At 45.2% G+C, this 26,782-nt stretch overlaps 2 protein-coding genes across 16 annotated transcripts in view; both read right to left on the reverse strand.

Annotated features, from left to right (window-relative positions):
* The window catches only part of NRG1 (neuregulin 1), a 763,523-nt gene that overhangs the window by 114,950 nt on the left and 621,791 nt on the right, over positions 1 to 26,782 (reverse strand). For 2 of the 15 annotated variants that reach the window (XR_007356891.2, XM_048851610.2), the window contains exon 1: positions 19,244 to 20,041. The exons of 10 other annotated variants lie outside the window; for them this stretch is intronic. Coding sequence is in view for 4 of the 5 variants with exons in the window: in XM_048851610.2 (XP_048707567.1) it covers positions 19,244 to 19,886 (643 nt within the window). In the remaining variant the exon portion in view is untranslated. Of the gene's footprint in view, positions 1 to 19,243; positions 20,045 to 26,782 lie in introns of those variants that run through there. 3 more of the 15 variants (XM_048851611.2, XM_075128907.1, XM_048851612.2) reach the window with 2 other exon arrangements.
* LOC142072241 (uncharacterized) lies at positions 20,193 to 20,532 on the reverse strand. Its single transcript, XM_075128910.1, has one exon. The coding sequence runs from the start codon at positions 20,421 to 20,423 to the stop codon at positions 20,250 to 20,252; it is 174 nt and encodes a 57-aa protein (XP_074985011.1). The 5' UTR covers positions 20,424 to 20,532; the 3' UTR covers positions 20,193 to 20,249.

The raw sequence follows: 26,782 nt of genomic DNA on the forward strand, positions 1-26,782 counted from the left end.
TAGGTCAGGGCTGAGAAGCAGCTATGAGGATTATAAAGCTCAAACAGTCAGTTCCCCTTCCCTGTCTCTATGATCCCCAGAGGGCATTTATGGCTTTCAAAATCTCCCTGACTCTCTTCTCCTGCATGCAACTCCTCACCAGCCTGGGCTAAGACCTTCCCCTAGCACATCCCCTACCAGCTCTGAAAGGCTCTGCAGGGACTCTGGAGGACAAAATTGTCCCTTACATGGGCCTTAGATGAATCTTTACAAAATGTCAGTGGACTGAAACTTTTTTTTCCCTGAAGGAAGCTGTTAGCAAACAATCTATTGCCTTAAAAAGCCAATAAGGCAGCAATAGAAAACAGCTTAACTCAAAATGTCAGGGTCTGATTTTCCTGTCATTCATTTAGTCCATTTTTGAGTCATTTGGGCTCTCAGAATATTCCCTAACAATATAGCGAAGCCCTGCTTCCTAGCTAGTTACAATTAACAAAAATTAACAATTTTCTACCAACAGAGAACATTTCTGGATTCAGACAAAATTTATGATTTTTCCAAATTTCTGAGTGCTTTTGGCAACCATAACGAATATTTAAGACTGGCAATTGTTTTGGCCATTTATTTTGTGTTTTCAGCTCATAAATGGCATGTTGTAAAGGGAGGACTGCACTACAAGGTGGGTAGAAAGCTGGCTAGATTGTCAGCTCAACGGGTAGTTATCAATGGCTCCATGTCTAGTTGGCAGCCGGTATCAAGTGGAGTGCCCCAAGGGTCGGTCCTGGGGCCGGTTTTGTTCAATATCTTCATAAATGATCTGGAGGATGGTGTGGATTGCACTCTCAGCAAATTTGCGGATGATACTAAACTGGGAGGAGTGGTAGATACGCTGGAGGGCAGGGATAGGATACAGAAGGACCTAGACAAATTGGAGGATTGGGCCAAAAGAAATCTGATGAGGTTCAATAAGGATAAGTGCAGGGTCCTGCACTTAGGACGGAAGAACCCAATGCACAGCTACAGACTAGGGACCGAATGGCTAGGCAGCAGTTCTGCGGAAAAGGACCTAGGGGTGACAGTGGACGAGAAGCTGGATATGAGTCAGCAGTGTGCCCTTGTTGCCAAGAAGGCCAATGGCATTTTGGGATGTATAAGTAGGGGCATAGCGAGCAGATCGAGGGACGTGATCGTTCCCCTCTATTCGACATTGGTGAGGCCTCATGTGGAGTACTGTGTCCAGTTTTGGGCCCCACACTTCAAGAAGGATGTGGATAAATTGGAGAGAGTCCAGCGAAGGGCAACAGAAATGATTAGGGGTCTGGAACACATGAGTTATGAGGAGAGGCTGAGGGAGCTGGGATTGTTTAGCCTGCAGAAGAGAAGAATGAGGGGGGATTTGATAGCTGCTTTCAACTACCTGAAAGGGGGTTCCAAAGAGGATGGCTCTAGACTGTTCTCAATGGTATCAGATGACAGAACGAGGAGTAATGGTCTCAAGTTGCAGTGGGGGAGGTTTAGATTGGATATTAGGAAAAACTTTTTCACTAAGAGGGTGGTGAAACACTGGAATGCGTTACCTAGGGAGGTGGTAGAATCTCCTTCCTTAGAGGTTTTTAAGGTCAGACTTGACAAAGCCCTGGCTGGGATGATTTAACTGGGAATTGGTCCTGCTTCGAGCAGGGGGTTGGACTAGATGACCTTCTGGGGTCCCTTCCAACCCTTATATTCTATGATTCTATGATTCTATGAGGAAGGCTGGTCTTACGGTTGAGGTATAGAACTGTGAGCCAAGAGACCTGGGGTTTGTTCCCAGCTCTGCTACAGACTTTCAGGGTACCTATGGCCAAGTCACTTGGTTGACACTTTTTATAGACTTGGGCAATTAGACTTGTTTCTGCTCAGCAAACCTGAAAACCAGGCCCTCTGTATCTCAGTCTGGCCACCCAACATGAGGGGAAACTTTTGCATACATTAGGCACCATCTCTCTGTGCCTCATGTTCCCGATTTGTAACACAGGGAAGGTGATAACAACGCTTACCTACCTCATCGGGTTGTTATGAGGGTCACCTCACTAATAATAGTGTAACTATTTAAACTCCTTGGATGGAAGCACAAAGTAGTATTATTTAATGTCAAATTTTGTGCATTGCTTAAAAAGTATTTTTCATCCTACACCCCCCGCCGCACACACCCACACCCACCAGTCCTACCATCTTTCTTGGTATGAAACTGACAAGAAAAGCGGTCAGAGACTGGAATGTGGCATGTGGTTCCTTTAAACAAAGATTCAGCAGCAGGTTCTTATTAACACTATAATAGAATTCACTGGTAATTTGTCATTTTAATTAAAAAAAGTAGTTATTTGTTTTCAAATTTGAACATTAGCCAGCAGCATAAAGCAAGCTCTGTGAGGTGAGGACTGTCTTTTTGTTCAGTTTGCACAGCACCTGGCACCATCAGGTCCTGGTCCATGAGTAGGCTCCTAGTTGCTACCACAGTACAAATAATAAATAATAAAATAATGCCACAAACACTATAACCCCAAAAGAACTTTCAAAGCTGAGATGCAGGATAAAGCTTCATAAAAGCTGCAGCAAGACCCTCCACCTGCGCAAAGCAAACGCGACAAGCCTTAGCATTGTCTCCACTGTTTGCAAGGAAAAAGAAAAAGCACTTGTATCATCCTGCATCTGGGGCAGGCAGTGAGCAGCTCAAGAACATCCTAAGCAAAAACAATCTCTCCAGGAACTCAGTACCATTTAGCGCACAAGCCCAAAGGGCCAACGCTACTGTGACATTTCAATCAGTCACTAATTTTTTCCAGACTGAAGCCCATTAACAGTCTAATCTGGGCTCCTTCCCAATGGTCGACTGAAGGAAGCACTTTGCTGACAGATTGGAGCCTAATAAATCTTACCACAAAACTCTAGCTGGTGCTCTCTCAGGTGATTAAATAGTCAGGCAGGGGAAAAAAATGGTGCAATTCAAGGATTGCTTTTAACCCAGCTAACACATAAAAAATGAAAAGTGGCAGTATATTACTTTGCCTCCCCCTTCCGCCCATCATCACCCCAAATAGTAGCTATGGAGTGCTGTCCTCTATATTATGGGCTTATGCATAATTCAAAAATCCTGTACTGTATTCAACTGTACGGAAGAGCCGATCACCACGTCTGTGTACGCTGAGAATATCAAGCGGCATGTGTCTGAAGCTAAGAGCAAGGACTAGTTCAGGGCAAGAAAATGAAGCACTGGCTGTACTGGCTGAGATAATTCATGTGATCAGAATAGAAGCTCACAAAGGGATAGATTGCTCTAAAGCTTTGCTTGCAAATTAACAGAGGTATGAGGCCATTTCTCAGCTCCCCTTTGACTAAAGTTTTTTTTTTCCTTCATTGAACAAGAAATGGGTCAAAAGCCAACCTTTCACATTGCCCATTGCCTTCACCACAGGCTGGTCTCAGAACAGTTACAGAATTTTAAAAGGCAACCAGTTTTTCTCCTACTTTCCATTTGTTAAGATAATAGGGGACAGGAAGAAAAGCAGAGGGAGATTCTAAAATGCAAAAATCTAAGCCACAGTCTCCCATTGCACTCATCGCAAAATGCCATTCCTTAGATCGGCCCCTCTTCTGAGCACCCCTATGATACATCATGTACATTCACCATGCAAACCACTGATCTGAAAGGAACTCACTGTACTTTACATTAGCAAAACAAATATTAGACTCTGGATGGTGTTATGGAGGTTCTGCTTGTTCCCTAACATCCAAGGCCCAGCTATAACTGGAAAGGTGGAGGACACTTTGAATGCTGAACTCTATTATGAAAACTGCCTAGTTTACAGCTGAAGTGCATTATTTTACAATGCAAACTGGAGTCAGCATTGAAATAAAGAGCAATTTACATTATTCAGAATTAAAAGGTCTCCATTTACCTTCAGTTACCAGACAGCGTGGTTGGAATTTACCACAACTTTACTTGGAATAGAAAATGTGTGGTACCCGTGTGGTGACAGTTAACAAATTCTGACTTTTCAGTGGCTTCTTCTAAGTTATATTAATGCATTAATCCACCCATTACAAGGAGATAAACTTTACACGAGTAGGAACTGTGGGCCATTTTATCCATGATAATTAAAGGACCATTTGGATATCCATTACCAAAATTTGGATAGCCCTACCAAACTCATGGTCCATTTTGGTCAATTTTACAGTCATAGGATTTTAAAAATAATAAATGTCATGATTTCAGCTATTTAAATCTGAAATTCCACGGTGTTGTAGTTGCCGGGGTCCTGGCCCAAAAAGTAGTTGTGGGGGGGTTGCGGTACTGCAACCCTGACTTCTGCACGGCTCCTTCAGAGCTGGGCGCCCGGCCAACAGTCACCGCTCTCCGGCCGCCCAGCTCTGGAGGCAGCGCAGAGGTAAGGGTGGCCACACTGCGACTCCCCCGTAAAGTAACCTTGTGATCCCCCGGCAACTCCCTTTTGGGTCAGGACCCCCCAATTTGAGAAAGGCTGGCCTCCCCCCGTGAAATCTGTATGGTGTAGGATAAAAGGCCACAAAACACCAGATTTCATGGAGGGAGACCAGATTTCATGGCTCTGAATTTGGTAGGGCCCTACTGATCATCCACCTTTCCCCCTCCAGCGAGAAAACGGCCTTGTCCAACAGACTGTTAAAAGTGACCCTCAAAGCCCCCAGCTGTACATGTCTGTCCATTCACAAAGTGCTAGTACCACCTCACTGATACCACGTGGAAAACACTGAACCACGCTCATTGCTGAGTCACTGATGTATCAACCCCCTTCCCTGGAGACAGCGATGGGCAAAATTCACCTGTGGCACAGAAGGCTGTACAGCACCCTCCACAACATCTAAATCAGGGGTTATCACAAGAATTTTTTTGGTGGCCTAGAGTGTGGTTTGTTTCTTTTGCCTTTTCAGTTGCTTTTTTTTAAAGACTTGCTAGCTAGTAAGGCTGCTGCTGTGAAAACTGATACATGTATATTTGTATGTAGCACTTTTCACAGGAGACTTACCAGCTAGCTGGGAGGCAGTGAAAAGTGATATTAACAAACTACAAATATTGCTTTTCACAGCAGACTTACACAGCCCTGGCAAGCCGGGGGACAAATTAAGCTGTGGATGGAGAAGTGGGTAGGGAAGCCAGGGGCGATGGGGGTGGGGGGGCGGGAGGGGACAGGGGAGCCGGGGACTGGAGCCCAAAACCTCGTGGCTGGGGGATGGAGCCTGAAGCCCTGTGGCCGGAGCCTGGCACTTGCCACCCCAGGGCTAAGCCGGAAGCCCAAGCCGCAGCACCCCTGGGAAGATGGGGAACTCACATCAGCTGCCTGCTCCTCTGGCATTTGTGGCTGCAGATGAGGGCAGGCCCCAATCCCTGCTGGCAGCTTCCTCCCCACCATCACTGCCCAAGAGGCTGTGGCTTCAAGAAAAGCCTCTGGTGGCTGCATTTGAGAAACACTGATTTAACACTGCACACAGGGCCAGATGGTGCAAGGAACAGAAAGGGTCTGCATGCTCCCTCCACAAAGACCGTCAGAGGTGTAAATGAGGAGAGAGACTCCAGGATCCCCACTGACATAGAGCTAAAGGCTGGAGCAGTGACCGCAGATGAGCTGCGCTACCATCCCGTGCTCTGTGCCAAACCTGGGAGTGGTGAATTTCACTTTCTCCTCATCCCTTCACTTCATCCACATAGTGCCCCAGCAATCAGGCTGTATGTGGATGACGTGGTTCTCACTCCTCACGCGGCCGTAGTTCTCCAATGGTTACCTCGCAATCACGGCCACAGCACGCAACTGCCATTCACAGGAAGAGAATGGGTACTTCAGGCCAGGAATGAGAAGCCAATGATGCTGAAGACAAAAAGAGCCTGTTCTCATGCAAAATTTCACTAATAATAAAAAGCAAGAGAAGGAAAGGTTTGGTTCAAGGGATAGGGCACTGGATTAGGAGTCCGGAGACCTGGGCTCTAGTCCCATCTCTGACAATGATGTACTGGGTGACCTTGGGCAAATTGTGGCACCTGCTTCCCCTCCCACCTGTTTGTGCAGCTTGTTTATCTAGATCAAAAGCTCTTTGGGTCAGGGAGTCTCTCTTATTACATAAGCTATATGAGAGCTGGCTTACGTACACCGAGCCTAACATGACAGAGCATCCAGTGCCACCTCAGGGTGCTGCTGTGTTACTAATACTAACATTACTAGCTCTAAGAGGGAAATTGTTTCTCTGCTCCACCCATTCTCCACATGCTTCCTTTCGAATTCTGCCTTTATTCTACCTTAACAACTTAACACCGATCAGTGGATCACATTCAGTCCCAAACCAAGCAGCCACTATCGTCCACTTACATTTGGAAAACATTGCTCTCATGGTTTGGTTTATGTTTACTGTTACTAACAAATGAAAAGTGTCCCCAGACACTGTCATCATATCTACATGGTCTGAAATATCAGAGCAAAGGAGAGATGTCAACTTCCAAAAGACCACTGTAGAGTCATAATTTTCAAGGCCAGATGGGACTATTATAATTGTAGTAAGAAGAGGCCCAGAAACATAAATTCTTGTATCAGAGGCCCAGTCTGAGGTCTGAAGCCTGAACCAAAGTACTTCCAGGAAGTGTTAAGCAAAGCTGGGCTGTGAGCCAGAGGCAGGCCCCACTCACAGAAGTTGGCAAGAAAAGGTTGTTAGAGGCCCGTGCACACACACACATAAGGGCTAATGAGAGGAACTTGTGCCAAGACGGCATCAGAACACTTCACAGACATAACATGGAACTGGCAGGTGCATCTTAAAGACAGGGTCAAAAGGACAACATGATGGATAGATTCGTTTGAACTATGATGAGTAATCTGTCCTGCAACTGTATAAAAGTAGCTTCCTGGAGCGCACATCTTTGTCCAGCCTAGGGGACAGTGGAGTGTCCCGCCACTGACTGAGCTGTGTCCATTGCCGGGGGCACATATTCGTAGTATGCCCTGTAGAGTCTATAGGGAACTATTATTGTGCTTCGTTTGACAATAAACCTGGCTCGGGTTCCTTCGTACCTTACTAGAGTCTGTGGTTTTTGGGGGTTCTCTTGGGGTCTGTTGTGTTAGCGATCTGCGCAGAGCTGGGGCAGCACACAGAGGGAACATGCACGCAGCCGACTGTTATCATCATGGAACAAGAACAGAGCACCACACCGGTAGCTACCGACAACAATAATCATCTAGTCTGACCTCCTGCACAACACAGGCCAGAGAATTTCACGCAGAATTCAGGCAGAATTTTATGGTTGAAGTACATCATCCCTTTTAGAAAGACATCCAGTCTTGTTTTAAATATTCCAAGTGCTAGAGAGTCTACCACATCCCTTGGTAAATTATTCCATGAGTTAATTACCCTCACCGTTAAAAGTTTATGACTTATTTCTAGCATGCATTTCTAGCTTCAGCTTCCAGCCACTGGTTCTTGTTATACTGTTTGAAATCTTCTCTTCATGTAGGTACTTTTGGATTGTAATCAAGTCACCTCTTAACCTTTTCTTGGATAAACTAGATTGAACTTCTCAAATCTTTCCCAAGTAGGTTTTCCAGGCCTTGAATTATTCTTGTGGCTCTCTTAGAATCATAGAATATCAGGGTTGGAAGGGACCTCAGGAGGTCATCTAGTCCAACCCCCTGATCAAAGCAGGACCAATCCCCAATTAAATCATCCCAGCCAGGGCTTTGTCAAGCCTGACCTTAAAAACTTCTAAGGAAGGAGATTCTACCACCTCCCTAGGTAACGCATTCCAGTGTTTCACCACCATCCTAGTGAAAAAGTTTTTCCTAATATTCAACCTTCTGATCCCTTTCTAATTTTTCGGCTAGCACTATTACCCTGTCCTCATGTGATCCTTGTTAAAAAAAAAATCACTCAGCAAAATATCCATTGTACCTTTCTGTAATGAACTTGAGTTCAGCACCATGCAGTTGTCACACAAAAGCAACGCTGGGCCCCCAGTTGGGTATTCAATACAAAAAGTTCACCCAATTAAAATAGCGCACAAGATCATTGGCGGGATAATGGCCAATAGAATATAGATTACTATCCAATTAAAGTGGAGAATATTACAGGAAAAAAATAAAATATAGGAAATTAAATCAACAACAGAATGGCAGGTATATAGGGCTGTTAGCATTAATGAGTCAATATTTACCAACATCCAGAACGGGTCAGAATTCACTGACAGTCACCACAATGAGGTATCTGAGATGCCGCCATTATTTTCCGTTCTAAGGAGAGGGCATACCTGGATGGTTGGCACATGCTAACTTTCGAACGGCGACAACTCTATTTACATTCTACATGGCTTTTTGAACCGTAACTTATTGAGACTCCACATTTGTCAAATCTCAGCACAGAACATAAGGAAAATAAACGTTTCTTTTCTTTCTCCTCTGCCCCCATATTACCAAGTCCCTCTTTGACCAGCTAACCTCCCCACTTAGCAATGTAAGTGCTTTTATATTTCATCTGAAACCACAGCTACTAAGACAGCGTTCTACTTCCCGAGCTTGCTACCACTGGTCTGCCTCCACTCACAGCAGACAAAAAAGAAAATACTGCTTTCAGATTTCACAGTGGCATAAGGAGAATGCGGCAAATGGAAAACTGTCGATTACCGGCAAGTAGTAAAATTATAAAGTTACTGAGCAACCTACCGATCCAAAGAAACCTCCATTAATCTCCATGGCAGGGTCAATTTAAAAGCTTGAAGCTAGCAAGAAAGAATACCTGGAGAAGTTGCCAGCCATATACTAGGACCTGTTTGTTCAACAGCCCATATATTGGCTTTATTGGCCACAGACTGTTTTATAAAGCAAAGGGGGAATTATACCGTATCTTTCAGTTAACTAGCTTTGAAAAATAGACTCTGTGCACTACCATATTGATTGTCTCTTTGAACCTGAAATATGGCCTTTCTTTGCAATAACAAACGATATGTACACAGCCATATATCTAAAATTACATGGCTGAAGCAGCTACAAATTGAGACTACTGTTATTGGTAACCTGAAAACATCTATTCGCACTGTAAGTGAATCGAAGCAGGTCTGGACACAAAAGAATGGTTGGATTTGTGAAACTTGTTGAGGTGGCATCCAGAAAGCACGACGACTTTCAAATGAAAGGACAGGAAGGGGTTAATAATGAAGAGCCACCTGGTGCTCTGATCTGCCGGCAGAAGGGGCCACTCTGGGGTCACTTTCTTCTATGGTGGAGGTGCTGTCCATGGGTCTCAGGATCCACGTAGTCCCCACAGTGGGCAGGCCTGGGATGAAGGGGGCATGCGGTAGCAAAGGCCGGGGAGGTTGGGCCTCTTTCCCTTCATTTCGAGGGTGCCCAGCAGAGAGTTTCTCAGACTCACAGTACATCCAGAGAACGTATTGCTTTTACACCTGTGCCCCTTTGCAGAATGTCCTAGAGCCAGCTGTGACCATGGGAACCCTAAGGAGTGGGTCCGAGGCTGATGCAGGGGCAAAGAGCCCTGCACTGATCTCAGGGTGTCTGTGGCACCAAAGGCCAGATCTTCTCTGCTTTCTTCTACAAGGGAGAGAGGACAAACCTGTCTTCCCTCATTTCTCCCACGCACATTGTCTCTTCTCTATTCGCCAACATCTTAAAATGCCAAAGCTTTTCCTGTTCATCTCTCCCTGGTCCATCCACAGCAGGCAGAAGGAGACTTCTCTCCTGCTGTCCTCTCTGTGCCTAAGTGACCCCAAGCTTCTTTCAGTCCTTCCCAGGCCCTCCTCTTTTATTTCTAATCCTCTCCCTAACAAAATATTCACATAGGAAACCCATTCGTCACCCAGAAACTACAATGCCTTCCATCCCTCCCATACCACAACTACACAAGCTACCCGCAATTGACATTGTTTAACGGTATTGGAAGCATGTCTAACAATCCTTGAAGTGTGCTGTGGTATTTTATATGAACTGCAGCAAATAAAAGTACAGCAAGAAAGCCTAGAATGTGAGATGTGAGTAATAATCTCCCAAGGGAGCTGATGGAAGACCCCTTGTTTGGGACAGTTAAAGCTAGATTGGTCAGATCCCTACACATTATATTGTAGCGGACAATCCTGCCTTTCCTATGGTGGATGCCTTCAAAAACTTCCACTGGCATAAACAAAAGCTGCATCTGTGAGCGAAGTGGTACCATTTCCTGGAGTAGGCAGAGCACACAGAGGGCTATGAGTATTAGGGCCCAATTCTTAGCTACACAAAGGCCCCTTCATATAGTTCTGGCGATGTTCATGGGCCTTAGAGAGGGTGTTACATTATTTTTGCCAGAATGGCAGAAAAGGGCTTTTAGTATTACTGAATTCAGGCCAGTGTGTCTACTAAGGCTGCAGACACTGAATTACCATAGCCAAAACAACAAATGCACTTGAAGCTCTCTTACTGAATCTAATTCTGGCACCTTCATGATGACTTTAATCAACACCTTAAAAGAGTCAAGTCATTTCTTTTTATAAGGCTGGTGGTTTCTTTTGCATTCAGAGAGGCTTATGAATGTGCCTGATGTCTTTTCCCCCTTTGTTGTGTCTAATCTTAAGAATTAATTGACTAATAAAAGTATAAAATTCCAACCTTTTGGGGGAACTCCAGAGCAAAACTGAATTATGTCACTAATCATACTGAAGATCATAGCTTCATATGCATTACCTGGCATCATGCAACTACCAAGCCATGACTGATTTCTTTTCATCTTGAAAACTGAAGAAAAACATGAACTGCCAAAAAGACAAAACCCATCTGAGTCTTCAGAACCCTCTGCCAGCCTGTTCCAGAATGGAGTATATTAAGAAAAAGAATCATACATGAAAAAGTTTTATTTCATTTAAATAGGAAATACAATGAAATAGTTGATACAGTAATGTAAAATAGAACTCAAAGAGGAGCTTTATGCCACCTTTCCTCTTCCCTTATTCTGGGCTGGCCTCGGGACTGAAATTACATCTAGTGTAACTGTAACCCTCTGGGCTGCTCTAAATTATGTCAGAGGCAGTCAGCCACTATGCCACACAATCAATTCTGTCCCACTCTGCTCCTGATAACCCCCTTGTGTCTCTGACACAGCTCCTGCATGGAGCAGGGAGGGCAGTGAGCACAGGTCGGTTACATCAACTTTGTGCTACCCAAGGAATCTCCTGTGCCAGACGGATTTCTCATTTGCACCTCTGGGGAGCTTTCTGGCTGCTGAGGACTGAGCCCAAATGCTCCCTTCTTCACTTTGCATACTTTCTTCTTAGAATAGATACAGCTTCCATAAACTGACTGGAACTCCCCAAAGAAATATTTTACCTGCACCCAGAAACAGTACAGTACCTACAATCACAACCAATAAATCTATGAAGCCTTTTCTCCTAACACCTCTGTGACCTTGATTAAATATGCTTTTCGTACAGGAAGCCCTTCATCACCTGCCATGCTATTTTATCAGGCCTGTCTGCCCTTTTCCGCCATCCAGCCAGAGTGGCTGTCTGCTGTAGATTGCTATCATATGATCTTTCCCTGAACCAGCTGCCTCATTGAATCGATATTGATTCAGACTTGGGTTTCTGCAGCAAATTGTTGCATTTCCATTAGCAGGACTGCAAATGATCAAACGTAGAAGGCTTCATTTACATCATTCCAGCTCCATGTCACAGAGTAAATGCACAAATACATATTAACGTGATCTGAGCCAAATTATGCCTTCTTGTCTCCTGTTGGGAAAGTAGCAGATCTCTTTTTAGAACCAAAGAATATCATCTGCAATGCAAACTGCAAATATAATAGTGAACTTAAAAGTTCAATAGGTGCAGAAAGATAGGAATTCAAGTCCCCTGCAGTGAAAATCCAAACTTAGGGCCTTATCATGCCACCAATTTTTAAGCAGTTCTCCCCACTGATCAAAAACTAATGACGTGCTATGGCCCCAGACACCATTTTTAATAAGTAAGTCATGATGAATATATACTTACGTATATACTTACAGATTATACATTTATCTATGCATTAATATAACAAATACAAATGGTTATATGCATATATAAAGAGAAAAAGGGTATTGAAGTTCTCCACTGTAAGAGCAAATACCTAATTTTCCATTACAAAAGAGGCTTACAAAGAAATGTTCAGATCAAGCAATTATAAACAAAAGCCTCCCCAACAAACTAAAACCTGGGTAATTGCAATCACTTCACTCTGAAAAAAACAGAGCATCTTTAGAAGCAAGGGCTTTAGAAATGACTAGAGACAACGCATTTTAATGCTATCAGCTTTACATAACCAAATATTGAGTCAAGCACTGCACTGAGTTACTACAGGTACAGGCCAGTGACTTGGGGGCTTTTGCACCAGTGCGAGCGAGCACAGAATGTGGCCCACTGGTTTTAGATCAATTTAGTCTGCTGCACATACAAACTGAATAACTGTTTTTCAATTAATTAATTTCATGAAAAGGGGGAAAATGGGAGTGAGAAACTAAAAAAAGAACCAAAACTACACAAAACGAATAAAATGCGTGATCCTCTCTGGTGCTATAAACATGTTATTATGACATGTTTTGGAAATCTGAATGGGTTTGCTACTTGTAGCTAATATGAACGATCCACATTTATGGCTCTCCACCCCTGTTTCACACACACGCACGTGTGCTTATACGTTACAGCCCTGTTGTATTCTGCGTATTGTTACCTTGATTACACGCATCTAAAGCTCCTCTCAGCACTTGGATCCTACAGAGACAGGGCTTTAGGAGTACACAGAGATTGGAGGGCTAAGTATCCGGGAATATCCTTAACCAAACCTGCTTAACAGAGGCCCAGCTACATCTCTCAGGATTTACAATGCTAGGCAGCCAGCCAGTGTCTCTATATTGCACGGTGGGTTGGTGGGTTTGCGGACCCTTTTGAATGCTTTTTCACTGGACCCTTGGCCATATGAAGCCTCATTTTTCCAGAGGGTAGGGTGTAACCTGTTGTAGATAAATGGGGTAGTCAAGCATATACATACACACGGACATACCAACCCCCCCCCATTATCAGTAGCAGCTGGAGTAACGGAGGCCAGTCAACAGAACAGGCCTTGTTTGAGACGGCAGCTTCAGAGTCAATAAAAAGAAAGGGAGTACTTGTGGCACCTTAGAGACTAACCAATTTATTTGAGCATGAGCTTTCGTGAGCTACAGCTCACTTCATCGGACGCATACTGTGGAAACTGCAGAAGACATTATATATACAGAGACCATGAAACAATACCTCCTCCCACCCTACTCTTCTGCTGGTAATAGCTTATCTAAAGTGATCACTCTCCTTTTCTTTTTGCGAATACAGACTAACATGGCTGTTACTCTGAAACCCTTCAGAGTCAATGGGAGCCTTGCCATTGACTTCAATGGGCATGAGATCAGGCCCCAGCTGTTTCAAGATCCATGCTTTGGGAATGGGAGGCCATCTCTTGAGCTCTCCTCCTATATGTTTAACCTTCATGAAATAAACCCCTAGGCTGTTTATTAGCTCTGGCTTCCTGCCCCCTTACTGAACACACCTCTGTGCACGACCTCTGAGGGTATGTCTACACTGCAATTAAAAACCCAGGACTGGCCTGTCCATGCTAGCTGTCTCAGGCTCGTGGGCCTCGGGCTAAGGGGCTGTTTAATTGCAATGTAGATGTTCGGGCTTGGGCTGGAGCTCTGGCTGTAGGGCCCTGCAAGGAGGGAGGGTCCCAGAGCTGGGGCTGCAGCCCAAGCCTGAAGCTCTACACCAGGGGTAGGCAAACTACGGCCCAGGGGCTGCATCCGGCCCTCCAGACGTTTTAATCCGTCCCTTGAGCTCCTGCCAGGGAGTGGGGTCTGGGGCTTGCCACACGGCTCCCAGAAGCAGTGGAATGTCCCCCCTTCAGCTCCTACTTGTAGGGGCAGCCAAGAGGCTCCGCACGCTGCCCCCGCAGCTCCCATTGGTCGGGAACCGTGGCCCATGGGAGCTGCAGGGGCGGCGCCTGCGGACAGGGAGGCATGCAGAGTTGCCTGGCTGCGCCTATGCGTAGAAGCCGGAGGGGGGCATGCCGCTGCTTTTGGGAGCTGCTTGAGGTAAGCGCCACCCAGAACCTGCACCCCCGACTCCCTCCTGTCCCCCCTTCCTCCGAACCCCTCGGTCCCACCCTGGAGCACCCTCCTGCACTCCCAACCCATCATCCCCAGACGGAACCCTCACCCCACCCCCCCGCACTGCAATCCCCACTTTTTTGAGCATTCATGGCCCACCATACAATTTCCATACCCAGATGTGGCCCTTGAGCCAAAAAGTTTGCCCACCTCTGGTCTACACTGCAATTAAATAGCCCCTTCGTCCAAACTCTGCGAGCCCGATTCAGCTGTGGGTGTCCAACTGCAACGTAGACATGCCCTAAAAAGCATCCCCAACTTGTACTACCAGAGAAAGAGAAAGGAATAGCACACCCAGGCCTGTCAGATTACATAATCCCTGCCCGGTGAAAACCATTGCATAAGGGAAGCAAGAAGTGGTGGTGGTATGTGTCTGTGGGGAGGGGCAGTAGGCTGAGATGGAGAGTTGAGGGCAGGTGAAGAAGAAAAATCAAAAGCAGAGGTATAAGAGCCAATCTGGAAAACGAGAAGAGGTGAAGGAGGCAGCAAAACCAGAAGAGTTAAGGGGACAGAACCCAGGGTAAGGAGCAGAAATGTGGACAATATCGACAATGTGATGTAAAGCCACTTAAAAGTCAAGTTTACCCTTACTTTTTTTCCAAACCCTAAAATAGGCCCATTTAGATCAGCAATTATGCCATGGTGCATCGATTATTTTGAGTGGAAAGAGGATGATTTTTGAGCTAAATGGTCCTGTTCTCAAGTCTGAGATGGCTTTTTTAATGGCCTGAACACCGAAAATAATCATTTTGCTGACACTTCTCCTGAGGAAAGGAACAAAAAGGGGAGACAAGTAAAATATGAGGCAGAAATCAGAGAAATGAAAATCAGAAGAGCTGTCTAAGCCAAGGGCAGACAAGTAACAACAATACTTACAGCTTTCCATCTTTAATGCACAGTGCAAGCGATAGCTAACCCCTGCGAGATAGGGACATATTATCATCCTCATCTTACACACGGAGAAACTGAGGAAGCGACGGGTCATGTGCTCACAGCGACAGTCACTGGCAGAGCTAGCAGTAGAATTCATTGGAATCAATAGGCTGACCACTTGGCTACGCCAGCTCAGTGTGTAGAAGAGTGGAGACACAAGGAAGAGCCCTTCTGCCATGAAGAACCCAGGCTTTTAGGCACAGTGAGGCATCACTTCATCCAGAAATGTCAAACCAGGCATCGCAAGTGGCAGAAACGTCAGAAGAGAGTAAATCACCTGAGCTGACGGAGGAGAATAAAAATGAAAAGATAAAAAGACAAAGGAGCCGTGTAGGCGAGGCCTGCCTGGGCTGAGCTCAAGCAGCTCTGCAGTGCCATGCAAGATGCCTGCCGGCAGGTTCCACATCTTGTACCAAATGACGTGCTCAGCTATGCTGATCTATTCATCTAAGCTACTCCAGCAAAATGGATTTATTTTTGATTTAAAGTGATGCAACCTGAGAGCAGAATTTGACCCACCTTGTGGAGTCAATTACACCTATGCAAGGGGAGTGCAGAGTGCTGGGGCCCATTTCGCTGTTGCCTTGCACCTAATACTGTCCTTTTCGCTAGTGCAATGTCAGAATCTGAGTGTTTTACGGTTACTTTGCACTGATGCAATTGACTACGCAAAATGCAGGGCTACGAAAACTCAGGCCAAGGTGTAAGGAAGTGGTGAATCAGACCCTGTGGCTGTCCAGAGAAGCTATAAAACCCATGGCTCTAACTCAAAAGTTACTGAGATCTCAAGGCTAGCACCACAGATTTCTAGCTACAATTTATCCTCTACCTTCACTTGCATATTATCAATTTTGCTCACATGAATAGGTTTAAGAACTTAATTGGTTTGGGCACAATCCATTTAAATGGAAAGTGAAAGCAGCTTAAAGATCTATCAGGAGGGAGGAATAGTTTAGATATTATGCAGCTATAAACAAAACAATTATTATGAAAACATACCCATTAGAGGACTATGGAAACATAATCATTAGAGTACGTGATGCCTTGCTGCAGGATTGCACTTAAAGAGAAAAAATAGAATTTAGTTCCTGCACTGTATTCCTATTCATAAGATCTACATGTCTTAGACATAATATTCTATAGACCCCACCTAAATGAAACATTCACACATATAATTTAGCAGAAACTGACATGCCTCACACATGTGGACACTTAGAAATGTTTGCTTCTGTTTTCTGTTTCAGCAAAGGAAAAATGACCATTTAAAATGGGGAGCCACCAAGGAAGGAAAGACATTATTTCTGTACTGAGAGAACACGAAGTATAATAATACCAGGTAGACCGGTCTTGGGACTAACACAGCTGACACAATTACTAGGATTGTCTCTCTCCTGCTCTCTCCCAGATTCCAGGATAAAGAAGAATCAATTAGCCCTCAACAGACTATGACCTTGAAGGGTAGAGCTCTAAACGGAATATGCTGAGTTAGATAGAAAAGGGAAGAGGAGACACGGCTTCTAAAGTGCACTGAAGGGTCTGGTTCAGAAATGATATGTCAGTCACTGAATAGGAGCCATGACAGCTCTTATTTAGTCCTCGATGGAAAAGTATCAATGCAAAGGGAAAGCTCACATGCTTTTTCTGAATAAATTACCTAGTCATGTTGGAAAAAGGAGAGAGGGTGAGATGCCATAAGGCCAATCCAACTTACAGATGTTACTTTCTGAGACACCATTCCCAGAATTTTACACTTGACACAACTCTTCATAAATAATAAAGTTTCAATGCAGTTTCTTGTTTATCCCTCTAACTTTTGCTGGCATAACATAGATTATGTTCGCAATCCAGTTTAAAATACCTCAGGACCAAATGCCTCTTTGAACTCTGTGGTAGATATTGTACAATCTGCCTTTCCACCCTTATTTCCACAGGGATTCAAGGAACTGCAGCTGCTTGAAGCTTCAGAACTTGCTACACTTACGCTTTTAGGCAGCAGTAAATCTTTCTCACTCCGTGCAAACCAAACAAAATCAATTGCCAACCCCCTCTTTTCTTTCTATCAAGATCTATGTGGAAGTCAGATCCCTTAACACACTTAGTAGATATTTATCTAAAAAAATTAATTCCCGGACAGCCGTTTATTTCCCAGATGTGAGTGGATCTGAATGCAGATAATGGCTTGTTGCCTGTGGCTGCTCACCAGCTAGTCATTTACTTCAGACTCTGAGTGATCAAGTGAGAGCAAACCAGCTGTTCCATGTTGAATTTTGCAGGGTGGTACGTTGCTGTTATTGCAGAAGCTGCTCTTGATTCCTCCCACCCCCAGCCCACAAGCCATTTCAGTGGGATGGTGTTCTTAGGTCACTTTGCCAGGTGCAAAGAGGTGGGGATTGCAGTGACATCTGTCACACCTTTAATGATACTTCTGAGGTTTGTCGATGATACTGCTACAAAAAGGAGTTGCTGTGCTAATTACTTCTGGGAGGAAAAAACCCTTTGTCATCATGGCAAAAGCTGGTCCCAATAACTTAATCCAGAGTCTCCCAACTGATTGTAAACTAGGCAAATAATGCTTTTGTTTGACTGCACACCCGTGTTTTCTTATCAGACTCTTCTCCTCAGAAAACTTACTCTCCATCTAACAGCAAGCCATCATACATTATTGAAGCAAAAGGCTACATAGGGTTATACATTTTTATCTTTACATTTTCCTTTCAATATCGTTGGAACATCATTTGACATTATGCTAACTGGGCCATGGGTCAAGTCAATGAAGGTATACCTACGTACACCAGCTGAGGATCTGGCTCATGACATTTTCTAATATAAAACATAACTAACCCAAGATGATTACTGAAAGAGTAAACGGGTGCTCCTGATCCTACATTGAGTCTGAGCATGCTTCAAAGCTGGATTCAGTGGCAAAACTCTCATTGATTTCAATGGAAACAGGATGAGGCCAAGTACGTATGAATCACCAAGTCATCAGCCTGCAGTGGTTTAGGAAGGGCACAAAGGTCGAGACTAGAGGGTCGCCTAAACAAGCCTACAACAAAATTTGTTGCCAGTTTTAACCACTGGAGACCTTGATTGTGGATACCCGGCCTGGTCTTTAGCACAGCTGTCTTTTCACTTACAAGAGTTACAGAGATCACAGGCCATCCGGCCTAACCTGCTTCCATCTGACAGGTTACAATGAAATGTTGAATAGATCATATGTTTTACAATGTTTTAAATAGATGTTTTACAATGAACACGGAGAAATTTCTCCAGAAGCTTGATTTGTAAAAGGCTAACTCGGGGCCCAATTCTACATGTATGAGCTCCTTAACCAAATCATCCGAGCTAAATCGATGAGACAACACTCATGAGTAATTGGTTTCAGAGTAGCAGCCGTGTTAGTCTGTATTCGCAAAAAGAACAGGAGGACTTGTGGCACCTTAGAGACTAACCAATTTATTTGAGCATGAGTTTTCATGAGCTACAGCTCACTTCATCGGATGCATTCATGAGTAAGGTTTTGCAGCGTCAAACCCTTGAGGAGGAAAAAAAAACCCCAACAACCTGTAATGAGCCCTGAATGAAAAAATAGCCATAATTGTAATTGCTCCATTAACAACTCTGGAATTTTTAGACCTGCTACAAATGTACGGTCGCCCTTTCCCACTGCTCACTGACTGCTTCAGGAAGACGGCAGGGGCATTTATCAGCAAGGCAAGACAGGAAAGAGGAAATAGACGTGCTTTAGAGACAGGACAATGATATTAACAAATATAAGGGACTCAAAGCAAATGCAAATCAAATTGATCACTGAAATGGCATGCTAAATTACATGAAAAAGATACCAATCAAAATGTAATTAAACTGATTCAGCCTTTTGTATAATGTATGCAATGAAATAACTTGTGAAGACTTGCCTCTTGATAACTGGCCAGGATATATGGCTTTACAAAATATCCTTTCTGGTACAACCACCATGTCTATTTAGCAACAGTTTCAGAGAGCTTGTGATCCACCCCTGAACCTCGCTCAGTTTATTCCAACCTAACATGCAATGTCAGATGCAAGGAAAAGATACAGAACAATCAAAGTCCTTTGTGGAAGAAAAAAATTAGCTGCTACTTACAAAGTTTTGGTGCAATTTGGAGATTAGTTTCTGTTGTTTGTGCCTGAGACACGGTGGTAGCCTCTCTCACCTCAGGCTCCAGCGTGGGCGGAGGGAAGGAAGGTGCGGCGGAGGGCAACAATGTAAAATCTAAGACACGGTTATGCGGAGAAGGCAAGAGGAAAGGCTCGGAGGGCACTAGTGAACTATCAGCTTGCACTGTTACTTCAACCTTGGTTTCAGGGCTCGGTACTGGGAAAGGTGAGGTATGCACTACCGAAGGCACCCAAGCAGACAGAGCAGTAGGTTCCACTGAAATCACCGGGTCTTGCCCTATCCTCCCAGGGTCTAGGTGGGTAGGAGAGTCATACTCAAAAATTTTGTCTACAAACACCCACTTGAGGCCAGCAATGCAGAGGCAGAGGCTGAGCAGGCAAGCCAGGATAGGGACGATGCAGATCTTTTCAGAGTTGAGGCAGCCCCTCAGTCGCTCTGCCTCCAGGCACACGCAGCAAGTAGCGGCAAGGCCTGCTATTCCCTGGACCCTCCCGTCCTCCGTTTGCATCCCTGACATGTTGTCCTCAGCGGGGAGCCCTTCAAGAGACGCAGCAGGGTTCAGCTGAGTCGAGGAGTGGGGAAAAGTCTCTGCAGATACTTCAGACATATTTAAGCATAAAAATCTCAACCAGCTCACCTCCAAAAGGCCTTAACTCTATCACAGTCCATTACTATGAGACAGGCAAAAATCAAATCGCCCAATTCTGGAAAAAGTCATACAGTGGAAGTCAGCAGAGAGTCCAAGTTCAAGAACAGCATCTGAACTGGGAGAGGGAAAAAATAAAAAAAAACCCTCTCCTATTGAACAAGAAATAGAGTTGCTTAGTAATTACTTAGCTCCCATTTCCTGGCCACTTTTATAATTCCTTCAACGCCTCTCAAGCCATCCCAGCTCTTCCGAGGGGGCTGGTGGTGGTGGTGTGGGGGGGGGGGGGGACACACCGCACCAAACAAAGCACAAATTGTTAGATTAAGTGAACCAATAGCCCAGGGCGAAAGGCTGGCTCCTCACCTTGAGCGTCTGAGGCTGGTGTCTGCTGAGACGAAGAAAACAACCGTCATGCAGCAGAAGCAAAAGCAAAATGAGGCACAGCAGCAACGGTGGCAGCAGCGGCAGAGGTAACAGTGCCAGGAGCAACAGCATCCTGCTGTGTTAAAGCCGCGGCTGGAAGAGGCTGAATCATTACAGAGCAGCAGGTGCCTGCTCCCTGAGCATCCCTGCAAACAATATCATTGCACAGAGGTTTGAAAGGAAGCGCAATGCCAGGAGGGTGGTAACTCCCTTCTTCCCCCCACCCCTTCCTCTTTGTCCTTCTTGAGCGCTCGCTCACTTTCCTCCTCTTTTTTCCCCCCTCTCCTCCCTCACAGTCTGTTTCTCTGATATACGGACACCCTCTCTCCTTTGTCTCCCCACCCCCACCCCTCTGCAGGACGGCTCTGAGTGAAATCAGTACACCCAGCAACACAGGACTGCAAGTGACTTCCTATTTTATCCAATTAGAAGGAATAAAGGCCATCAAATCAAAGGGAGGCAGGCAGGCAGCAGTTATGCGCTCTCTCTCTCTCTCTCTCTCTCTCTCTCTCTCTCTCTTCCTTCCACTGTTTGGTCAGAAGAAGATGGTAATCGATTACAGCAATCTAACAAAGCTGAGATGGGGGTGTAGATGGTAGGCTTATGGGTTAGACCTGATGCTCAGCAAGTCTGATATCTGATCTCTCCCAAGGGAAGTAGGTTTTTCTACTGCAGTTTCTTCCTGCCTGTCGGGTACAGATAGCATTCCTTCTCAATCACTCTAATAAGTTTAACTCTCTAACAATGGGGTGATGCATCTTAGGGAAACGAATATTTAAAAAAAGTCATTTTAATCTTTGACAAATTTGCCTGTAAGTTTATTATGGAGAGGGGGATTGCACCAGCTTTTTAAATTCTGTTTTGGAAATAAATTTAACATTCTTAAAAGAAAATCCATCTCTCAAGAGCTAGTTTGTAACTGATACAGAAAATACAATGTTTCGGTCCTGCTTGAAATTGACAAAGATCAAGGAAATCCAGCATTAATAAAGCTTCTGCTCTTTCCTTAACTTGGTCCATTGTTTCTCTGTATTGCAAAGATCTGTTACATCCTATGGTGCTTATTCATGCCTCACTTAAATTAGCATAAATCAAGGAGCAGCTTCACTGAAGTCAAAAGAGCTATAATGGTGTAATGGAGATCAGAATCAGGCCCTTTATGTGTTAGAATACATTGGCATAATATTAACATATACGATGAGAAAAGGGGCTCTGATTCTCAGCTCCTCTCCTCCGCCTTGTGCCATCATTTCCACCAGGGAATTGGCAGCGTTTTACACCCATTTTATACTGGTACGAATGACGGCACAAGGTGCACGGAAACAAAGAATCAGTCCCTCTGAATTGACCTGGTTTTGTTTCTTGTTTCGAATGATACTTAGTGACTAGTTTCCTTTTTATTTATTCATGGTAGTTGAAAATAACTAACTCCCACTGGGACCGCAGTGTAAGGGGGAGTAATCTTTGTCTAAACCAGGGTTATTGGCACTGAGGTAGTTCCACGGGTGATCTGCTGTTTACCGAGAGTGAACACCACCACCAGTTTCTTTGGTGCCACTGGGACACATTTATACCTGGTGAAAATCAACTGGTGTCAAAGGAATTATACCAGGAATGACTTTGTCCCATTATATTAAATTAAACCAATAGGGGTCTGCGCTCAGCTATGTTTATCAAATACTTCCTCTTAAATGAAAACAAATTGAGCATTAAGGCTCAGAAGTCAAGCTCTCATAAGCTAGACAATGCCAAAATGTTGCAGCAGTAGACAACGGGAGTCCAAGGTACTCAGCACCTTCCAGAAACACATCCATAGAATCATAGAATCATAGAATATCAGGGTTGGAAGGGACCCCAGAAGGTCATCTAGTCCAACCCCCTGCTCAAAGCAGAGTATCTTTGCTTGGCCAACTATAGCAGCGGTTCTCAACCTATTTACCACTGCAGGCTGCATATGCAGCTCTCTCTGTGTTATGTGGGTGGCATCCACACAATATATATACTACCTGTATGGCCCTGAGGATGACACATGGGCCACAGCTCTGTGCTGACTGGGCTGCAAGTGACCCACGGGCTGAGAACCACTGAACTATACAATAGTACATGGCAGAACAACATGTGAGAGTCTGGGGAGAGACCCATGGTTACATTAAAAAAAAATCCACAGCTGATAGCAACATTCTTTATAAAAATATAATCAACAATCTAAGGCTGAAATTCCATTGTGGGATCTGGTCTTAAGGTTTATGATGTGATCAGAAATCTCTGCCAGAATGATTGCCTTTGATCACATAGAGTTGCTTATCTTTTTACCTTTGCATTAGCTAGCTGATCATACTGCATCTTTTGGCAAATATAGCAAAATACTTCCCAAATGGCAATGAATCACACACATTATATTGCCACTGTAAGGTAGGGAGTATTATACTCTTTCTACAGATGAGGACCACAACGTTTGAGTGTCTTATACACATCTTCTAATGCAGTGGTTCTCAAATTAGGGCTGCCACTTGTCCAGGGAACATGGTGCGGATGCAGCAGGTAAACAAACCGGCCTGTCCCGTCAGGGGCTTTCCCTGAACAAGTGGCAGGCCTAGTTTGCGAACCACTGTTCTAATGCATTTCACCACTGGATTTTTTTTTTATTCAGCCTAACTATTTTCCAAATCTTGCTTTTTTATTATCCCTAACTATGACCTTTTCGCACACCTGGATCCCTCCAAATACGGGTAACCCACTACCATATTCCCCCACATGGAGCTGCCTTTTAGAAAAACTACATATATTTAGTTCTCTGAATCTTTCTCTGTAGCTCAGTCCCTCTACCCTATGCATCATTTCCGTTGCCCTTCTCCCAGTTTTCTCCTCTTTGTTGACATCTCTCTGGTGCGGAGATGAACAGATGTGAACGTGGCAGGGGCAGGCTCACAAGTCCCATCTAATTAATAAATAATGTCTAGTTCTCTGGAGGGCGTAGAAAGGGACGATCACCTCCTTCGCTCATGCTGTGACACCTCTGTGTATGCAGACCAAGAACCTGCCGTTCTTCCTTTACCACCACACCGCAAGCTGAAGATCACTAGGGCCCCACTGTACGTCAAGCTCTAATTCTGTGCACTTGGCCTGGCCATTTATTTTCAGCCCTTCCACTGGGTTTTCAATCTGTGTAACACGTCCACACTCATTTGAAATTGTTGCTCAGGCCGTGCTTTGTGGGAGTCTCACACATCTCAGTTAGAACAAGCTCCCTTACAAACGGTAGGTGAATCCGCACTGCCCACCTCAGCTGCGACCCTCTGCTGAAGAGTGGCACACCCCGGCACAGACCAGTGCCATAACCACACGCAGCGCACGCAGCTCTCTCCTGCTCGCTAGGCGGACTGCCCCTGCTGGGGGATTGTCTGTCCCGTGTCACTGGGAGCAGGGTTGTGCGAAGGTGGGGTGGGGCAGGAGGGAGGGAGCTGTGATAAAAACTCAGCATGCATCGCATCACTGCAGCTGCTGAACATGACTGGCAAAAACCAGAGTAACTTACTGTAGCTCCTCATTTGTTTCAGCTACTCCTCCACATGCCAAGGCCCTGCCCATCTGCACTGTCTCAGCACTTCGCTCGTCTAGGATGCAAACCCCTCCTGCTGCCTGCTTCAGCAGCATCACAACAGGCCTGGCTCCCCTCCAAGCTGCAGTAACCCCCTCCATCGGTCCAGCTTCTCCCTGCTCTTGACTGCAGGTCCCTTACACCACAGCACCACTAGGCCTGGCTCACTCTCTGCCTCCTCAGCATTAGCACTCAGTTCCTATCCTCCCTCACACAGGTCTCACTCCCCCCTCCCCATGATCCCCTTCCCACCAAGCCAGCTGCACTGCTGCTCTCATCACCCACTCAACCCCCCTAGCCCGCCCACACCCCCGAGGTTTAACAAACCCCACTGCCCTCCCTCACCACGGGGTGGGTGGGGCCACACCCTTTTTGTGGACTATCAGGGCTCCATTCACTTCTTCTGTGCCAACAAGCTTCTGCATGGGAATTGGAGCCCAGGGAGCAAAGTCTGCATCCTCTCCCACTCTGCGTTTCTGGCCCTGCTCCACACATGGAACCGGGGCCAGGGGGACAATCTGCCCGAGTGCTGTAATTCTAGCTCTGAGAAGCAATTCGTCTGGGCCAGAAAAATTGCTGGTCAAGGCACCCTCTCACACATAATCTACAAAAGAAGACATCCGTGGCTAGGACATGTGCTGAGAATGGAAAAAGAATGCTTACCAAATACCGCCCTTGAACCAAAGCCAGAAAATGCAAGAAGAAAGAGAGGAAGACCGCGAATAACATGGAAACAATCAGTTCTGAACAACATCAAGCACCTCAACATGAAATGGGAAGATTTGGAGAGAAGGGCAGTTGATAGGCAACGATGGCAAATGGGGGTAGCCCAACGTGCTGCAAAGCACGGGGTGTGAAAAAGGAAGGCATTGGAAGAGGAGGTGCGCTAGTACACCTTATCTCGCTTCACCTGGGGAGTGGGGGGTGGGGGGAATTTCTTGCCGTTTGGTGCTTTCTACCTATAGCAGGGTGGGCAAACTTTTTGGCCCTAGGGCCACATCAGGGTTGCAAAACTGTATGGAGGGCAGGGTAGGGAAGGCTGTGCCTCCCCAAACAGCCTGGCCCCTGCCCCTTCCCACTTCCCGCCCCCCGACTGTCCCCCTCAGAACCCTCAACCCATCCAACCCCCCCTGCTCCTTGTACCCTGACCACCCGCTCCCTGGACCCCCGTCCCTAACCACCTCCCCGAGGACCGGCAGCTGCAAGGTTTGGCTTTTCATTCCTGCATTACCATAGTAGGAAAGATGTATATTGCTTTAACATGGTTCTGTTGCAGGTTAGAGAAGATGAGCAGCTGGGAGTCAAACCAACAATGGGTTAATGGGAATGGAGACCCTGAAAGGTAAGTGAGTCTGGGTGACTTGTCTATAGCTTGCCGGTGCAGAAGTTAACCAGACTAACCCACTGGTAACAAATCATAAGAGTAGGCTAGGCAAGGGTCTCCGTAGGTGAACTCCCAGTGTACAGCAGTATGTCTGTGTACGTACATGACTTGAGCCTCTTTGGCCAAGAGGAAAAGGTGGTGCAGATTCCATGTCAATGAAGCTGTTGTGTGACTGTGATCGGACTCCTGCCATATAATAAATGGTAGACTTGGACTTAGAAGTTTGCAAAATGTTTTTGTATTGGGTGGTGCACTTTGCCAGTAAATTTAATATAAATCCCTTCACTGCTGTAAGTTCTCAAGAAGAAGAGAGAAAAAATAATTATTCTCAAGACTGAGATGGGGGGAAGTGAGCAGAGGAGTTGGTAGAGGCTGTATCAGTCCTTCTGACTGAATAGTGTCTAACGTGGTTTTCACACATTTTAAGGATAGAAGTCACCCTTTTAGTCTGACTTCCTGCATAGCACAAGCCACAGAATGTAACACTATAGAGAACCATCCTCCAGCAAGCCACAAATATACATAAAACATTTCTCAAAATAAAGAATAAATAAATATATAATCACCATGAAGAATATCCACTGCCAGCAAAGTAAAGCAACGAGTAACATTATTCTCAGGTGGTCACTCGTCCATGTACTAACCAGGCCCAAACCTGCTTATGGGTTTAAAAATTAGGCCTGATAAGCCTTATTACTCTTAGCATGAGGGTAATCTGATTTGAAATTTCCAGCTGCTACAACCTCACTTTAATTCAAAATATTCCCTACCTGGATTCCCTAAGAGTACACTACATTCTGGGAAGCATCAGGATCCGAAGAGACAAAGTATTTGCTCCTGGGCAGATGTATTGTACGTTACACTTGGACATGTTGAGTCACAGGTTGAGAATGGATGATGGTTAGTAGCAAAATACTGGTATTGGCAAAGTGACTTCATTCCGTGCATTGCACTCTCGGAACTTTCAAACAGACACGAGCAACAATATGCTCTTGTGGTATTAATACAGGGAACCACTCTATCAATTTGCATTTCATTCCATTTTTGCCATACACTGAGAAACTGAAAACAGTGTAACTAGGAGGATTAAAAAGCTGCACATTCATTAATATGGGATTGATGATTAAGGTTAAAAGGATCCCGCTTATTGATTATGGGCCACTTTCTTCCAATTAAATAAATGCAGCACTTAGAAGACGAAGGTCATCAAAAACCACCAAGCATGCCCAATGCGTATCGACACTGACAGCAGTTACCCCCTCTCCCCGAAGTGTATCGACGTGTGTGTATCGATATGTATACATAAGGAGATATCCATGTCATAAATTGGGGAACCACATGGTAGATCCATTTGTCATGCACCTTTGAGGACTCACCTGCCCTCTGCCCACTAATCCATCTCCCCAGGGACTAATTCCAGCCATCTGAACCTCTGAGAATTTCAAAGAG

This window comes from Caretta caretta, chromosome 5 (genome assembly GCF_965140235.1).
Source record: "Caretta caretta isolate rCarCar2 chromosome 5, rCarCar1.hap1, whole genome shotgun sequence".
In the NCBI taxonomy this organism is placed as follows: Eukaryota; Metazoa; Chordata; order Testudines; family Cheloniidae; genus Caretta; species Caretta caretta.

Excerpts from the sequence above, each read along its gene's own strand:
- LOC142072241 (XM_075128910.1), bottom strand. The coding sequence starts at position 20,423 with ATGCTGTTGCTCCTGGCACTGTTACCTCTGCCGCTGCTGCCACCGTTG.